Below are 6,437 nucleotides of genomic sequence, written 5' to 3' on the forward strand. Positions count from 1 at the left end.
TTATATTTATATATTATATATATATTATTATATATATATATAATATATAATATTTATTATATTATTTATATATATTAATATTTATATAATTAATATTTATATTTATATATTATTTATTAATTATATATATATATTTATATATTTTATATATATTTAATATATATATATTAATATATTTATATTAATATAATTATTTTATTAATAATTATTATATTATATATAATTTATTTATATATTTATATATTTTTTATATTTATTTATTATTATAATTATATATATTATATTATTTATAATATATATATATATATTATATATATTTAATTTATATTATATATAAAATATATATTATTAATTTTTTTATATATATATATATTTATTTTTTTTAATTTATTATTATTATATTAATATATATATATTATATTTAATATATTAATTTTATATTATATATATTTTATATTTATTAAATAATTTTATTATATATTATATATATTATATTTATATTATAATAATATATAATTTTTTTATTATATATTTATATTATTAATTTAATATATTATATATTTATTTTAATATTAATTATTATTTATATATTATTATATATATTTATATTAATATTTATATATATTTATATTTATTTAAATATTTTATAATATATTATTTTAATATAATATATTATTATATATATTTATTTTTATATATATATATATATATATTTATTAATTTATATTATATATTTTAAATATTTTTAATATTATTTTTAATTATATATTATATATATTATTTTTATATATATATTATATATATATATATATTATTTATATTATTATTATATATTTTATATATATTATATTATTTATATATATATTATTTATATAATTTATATTAATATTATATATTTAATTATTATTATTTAATTATATTATATATATATATTTTATAATTATATATATTAATATATTATATATTATAATATTATATAATATATTATATATATATATATATAATTATATATATTATAATATAATATTATATTATTTTATATAATATTAAATAATATTTATATATTTTATATATATTTATATATATATATATAAATAATATATAAATTATATATATAAATTTATATTTATTATTAATAATATATATATTATTATATAATATTTATATATTATATATTAAATTATTATAATTTATTAATATATTATATTATATATTATTTATTTAATATTATATTATATATATTATATATTTTATATATATTATATATATATATATTTTTTTATTTATTTTATATATTTATATATATATATTTATATATTATATATATTATTATATATTATATATTTTATATATATATATTTATATTATTTATATTATATATTTATATATTAATATTATATATATATATATTTATTATATATATATATATTTTATATTATATATATTATTTTTATATTTATTTTTATATTTTATATATATATTTTATATATATATATTATATATATATATATTAATATATTATTTATATATATATTATATTATATATATTTTTTATATATTTATATATTTTATTTATATATTATATATATATTATTATATATTTTATATTATAATTTTTTATATTTTTTATATATATATATATATTATATTATTATATTAATTTTATATATATTATATTATATATATATTATTTTATATATATATTATATATTTTATATTATTTATATATATATTATATATATATTATATTATATATTTATATTATTATATATATATATAATATTATATTATATAATATTTATATAATATATTTATATATTTATTATATATAATTATATAATATATATATATAATATAAATATATATAATATATATATATTATATATTTTATTATATATAATTTATATATAATATATATATAATTATATATTATAATATATATATAATATATATATTATAATTATATATATATAAAATATATATATTTTTATATATTAATATATATTAATAATATTTAAATATATATATAAATAATATATATAATAATTATATATATATATATATATTATAATATAAAAATATTTTTAAATATATTATAATATATATATAATATTATAAATATAAATATTATAATATATATTAAATTATAATAATTTTATATATAATTTATTATATATATTAATATATATATATATATTAATATTATATTATAAAATATATATATATATATATTTATTTTTAATTTTTATTATTTATTTAATTTATATATTTTATATATATATATTATATTATTTAAAATTTATTTATATATTTATATATATATATTATATATATATATATAATATATATATTTATTTTTTTTAATTTATTTTTTATTTAAAATTTTATTTATATATATATATATATATATATTTTTATTTTTTATATATAAAATATTATATAATTATTATATTATATATATATATATATATTTATATATTTATATATATATATATAATACAAATACCATCATGAAACTGATTTTGAATTATGACTTTAAATGTGGGATATATCCAATGGCTTCCACTTTAAAGTATGGTATCTGTTCATGTATGAGCACATTGCTCATTATTGTTTATTGAAGCAAAAATAAGCCGTCTGGTTAGCCCATTGGTAGCGTGTCGACTTCACATCCCCGTGGTAGACAGATCGAGTCCCGTCCAAACTCGTGAGTTTCCACTGTCACCTGGCGGTTACTGACGTAGCTGGGCACTGCGTTGGGTAAGGACCAAGCTCAGATCGAGTCAACACTCGTTGGCACATTCTCTCACGAGTCAGCACACGCTGACGCAGGCGGGCTCGCCTAAGTGCATACAAGCCCGGCGTAGCATCTGCTCCGCAAATCTGGCTTATCCTTATCCTTAAGCAAAAATAAATACAGGTTGGTGATTCAGGCTATATGTTCAAAAAGCATTGTTCATATAAAATAATTATCAACACTATAGTCAGTCATTACCAACCTGTCAAGTGAGTCTTTGCCGTGATAAGAAAAAGGAGTGCAGCTCCCATTGTTGGTTAGCTAGTCAGATGTTGTGTTAGCAGTGTACTAAATGTCATATTAAATGTCTGTAGTTCATGTCTTATTTATTTTTTTTAGCCATCATTAAAATCCCAGTATTTTTTATAATCTTTTATCAGATTCAACACCTTTAACCCTTCCACAGTGGGTCACATCTGAAGATGTACAGCCCAGGGTTGGCATCTTAAAATGTTCTGTATGCTTTTAATTGTTTTCTACATCTATGGTATAATTTATAAGTCTATATATGGTATAAGAGCATTTGGTATGATGCCCTAGTTACACAACTGAAGGAATAAATAGCTTGTTATTACAACAAAAAGAAGCATACCACTGCTGAAGGGTGAAAGGCTAAATCTCTAGAAACAGGTACTTGTAAAGTAAACCTATCATAAAATGCATTATATGTTTGTCTTCCTTGGCATTTTATGTGCAAGTAAAAAGACATATCGAGATAGAATTGAATATTGTGAAACAATATTTATGTAAATAGTTAATATTTTTAGAAAATTGTTGATTTCAAATAAAGTTTTGTCAATATCTATTTTGTGTATAGTATATTTTTCTACTGTAGTATTCTTTGTGTAGATTATGATTATGATGATCCTAATTATCCTGTTGGTATGGCCAACAGGGGAGGGTTCTCTTGTACAGAAATATGTGCTCCCAAAGCAATCTTTTGCCATCTTGCTGCCTTTAACAAGGCTGTGATTATTACTCTTCAGATATATATATATATATATATATATATATATATATATATATATATATATATATATATATTTTTTTTTTTTTTTTTTTTTTTTTTTTTTTTTTTTTTTTTTTTTTTTTTTTTTTTCTTCTTTTCTTCTTCTCCTCCCACTTATTTGACTCTGTCAACACCACTGCCACTACCACATAGGCAGAACATATTCAGCAAAACATTTAGCAAATCAGAGTAGTAATTAGTAATTATTTCCATTTTCAATGAGAATTCACAGTAGAGCAGAGTCCCACATTAACCATCTCAAGATGGTCCACACCTCTAGCTGTTCAGCCAGGGCTCGGCATCTTGAGATGTGTTTTCTTTTATTTTCTATATTTATAGAAAGATATTTGAGTATATATAGGATATATTGGCAAAGGGATACTAATTAGTATTTAGTATGATAAATTAATTACACAACTGGGTGAATAAATTGCTTGTATAAAAAAAAAAAAAAAAAAAAAAATTGCGATAGTGATCTGACCCCACAAAAAATGCCCTCCGTAGATGGGTTAAGACTCCTGTATATGTATCCATGGATGAGCATATAAGGCTCTACTGGTGTGAGAACAGAACCATTAGACATATTTCATTCTCACTGGAGACATGTATATATGTACAATTAATCTCTCCCTCTTTCTCCTACTCATACCAACTCATTTATTTAATTACTAAATCTTCCAGAAAAGGTATCCGTGTTAACGCTAAGACAGGCAGAGAGGTTGGCCAAGCGAAGGGACTTGAAGTTGGTGCAAGTGGACGACCCAACCTTGAAAGGCAAAGTTGGGAAGCAAGTGTACAAATTGATGACGGGAAAGCAGTACTTCGAGGAGGAAGTCCGAGCCAAGAGAGACGCCAAGACTACAACTGGGGCAAAGGTCAGAAACCGGTTTTGTTATGTCGATACAATTATTATTTTTTTGTTCTTCTTTATAATCTTTTGTTGGTTATTCGGTTAGGATTGTGATTCTTTCTTTATATTGTTTTTTTTTTTTCTAGTAATTGATAAAAGTAGAATAATAAAGTGAACAGATTTGACTCAATATTTCATTTGAATTTCCATTTACTGCTGTATCTCATTTTGAACTTCTTTAATAGATTGATTTGTTACTTGTATCATTTCAGTATGAAATAAGTTAAACAGTCCTTTGATTTTAGCCATTTCTTTAACAGGGAGAGAAGATGTTAACCATTTCTGGAAAGATTGCTGAGAATGACCTTAAGTCAAAGCTCCATAGTGTTGAAAAATGGTTGAAAAAAGGTCACCAGACTAAGGTCACATTGTCTTCAAGAGGATGCACTTCAGATGATCTGGTAAGTTGTCAGTCTAGAGTTTAGATTTATTTGACAGAAAAGGATAATAACAGTACTAAGAATGCATATGGAACATTACCGTCTCCGCAAGAATACTGTGTAATTTACTTTTAAATAGTAGCACTGTTTATGTTGTCACTTCAAAAAGTCTCAGATGAACACTTGAATACATTATGACGGGTGTGGATATGACAGTAACTGGCATTTGTTTTGTACAGTCATACCTAACTGCTTGTTTTTCCTCGTTTCATTTCGTAGTACATGTTTGGCATTGTGGTCAACATGATTGCTGTAGTAAACATATAGTGAATGTAAGCCTTATATGCTTTTAGATATCATTGGAGTAACAAAATATAATATTTTATTTATTTGTTATTTCTATTTGTACTTGTGTTTGATAAGCTAACATACGTACTAGCTTTATAGTGTGAAGATACAATGACTAATTTTTGCAATTTGTAACATAATTGTTATTTGTTTATTTATTCATGTATTTTTGACACTCTACCATTTTAGAGGTGTTACAGGGCTTTTTTTTTCTTTTCTTTTTTTTAGAGAGAAATTTTCATGATTTTCAAATTCTCATGAAATTCATATGATACAATTTAGTCTTTGTATTTGATAAGGATGGAAAAGAAGTGCCAATATCTGGCTTATTGAAAATTATAATTTAACTGTAATGACTAATATAGCTATTTGTGAGTAGGCATCACTTAAAACATGTTGTTTCAAGTACATTTCTTTTCCTGATTTACATATTTGTTATTTTATAGGAGAATATTTACAAAACCATTGAGTCAGACGTGGTGGACTTTGGAGGTCGCATTCTACAGCGACGGGTAAAGTTCGGAGACATAAAATTTTTCATCGCACCCGCCAAAGGAGCTAAGACGGAGAAAAGTCATGATTCAGAAGCAGGAAATGAACAAGCCCCAAAGACAGTGGAGAGGAATCAAAGAAGAAATCCCGATGACGAAGTATCTGATCACGGAAAAAAGATGGAAGGTTGATAAAACTATTAAAGGATTGGATGACGCCAACGTCAAATACAAATGAATGTTGAGATTATGGAAGTTGTTCGCAAATGGGTAATGTCTTTATAGTTTGGTGATATTCAACATGAAAACAATGCTGGAAGGGCACTGAATGATAAGAATACATATATCATAAAATGCATTATATGTTTGTCTTCCTTGGCATTTTATGTGCAAGTAAAAAGACATATCGAGATAGAATTGAATATTGTGAAACAATATTTATGTAAATAGTTAATATTTTTAGAAAATTGTTGATTTCAAATAAAGTTTTGTCAATATCTAT

General features: G+C 20.5%; 1 protein-coding gene across 1 annotated transcript in view; it reads left to right on the forward strand.

Moving 5' to 3' along the window:
- Nucleotides 1–6,437, forward strand: part of mIF3 (mitochondrial translation initiation factor 3) — a 9,533-nt gene extending 3,096 nt beyond the window's left edge. Inside the window, exons 2-4 of the mRNA XM_043027533.2 lie at nt 4,488–4,681; nt 4,977–5,117; nt 5,891–6,437. Coding sequence (XP_042883467.2) covers nt 4,488–4,681; nt 4,977–5,117; nt 5,891–6,127 — 572 coding nt within the window. The 3' untranslated portion in view covers nt 6,128–6,437. The remainder of the gene's footprint in view (nt 1–4,487; nt 4,682–4,976; nt 5,118–5,890) is intronic.

The sequence above is a fragment of the Penaeus japonicus genome, unplaced genomic scaffold, assembly GCF_977035675.1.
Source record: "Penaeus japonicus unplaced genomic scaffold, GWHDUDI00000001_assembly GWHDUDI00000027, whole genome shotgun sequence".
NCBI classification, from domain to species: domain Eukaryota; kingdom Metazoa; phylum Arthropoda; class Malacostraca; order Decapoda; family Penaeidae; genus Penaeus; species Penaeus japonicus.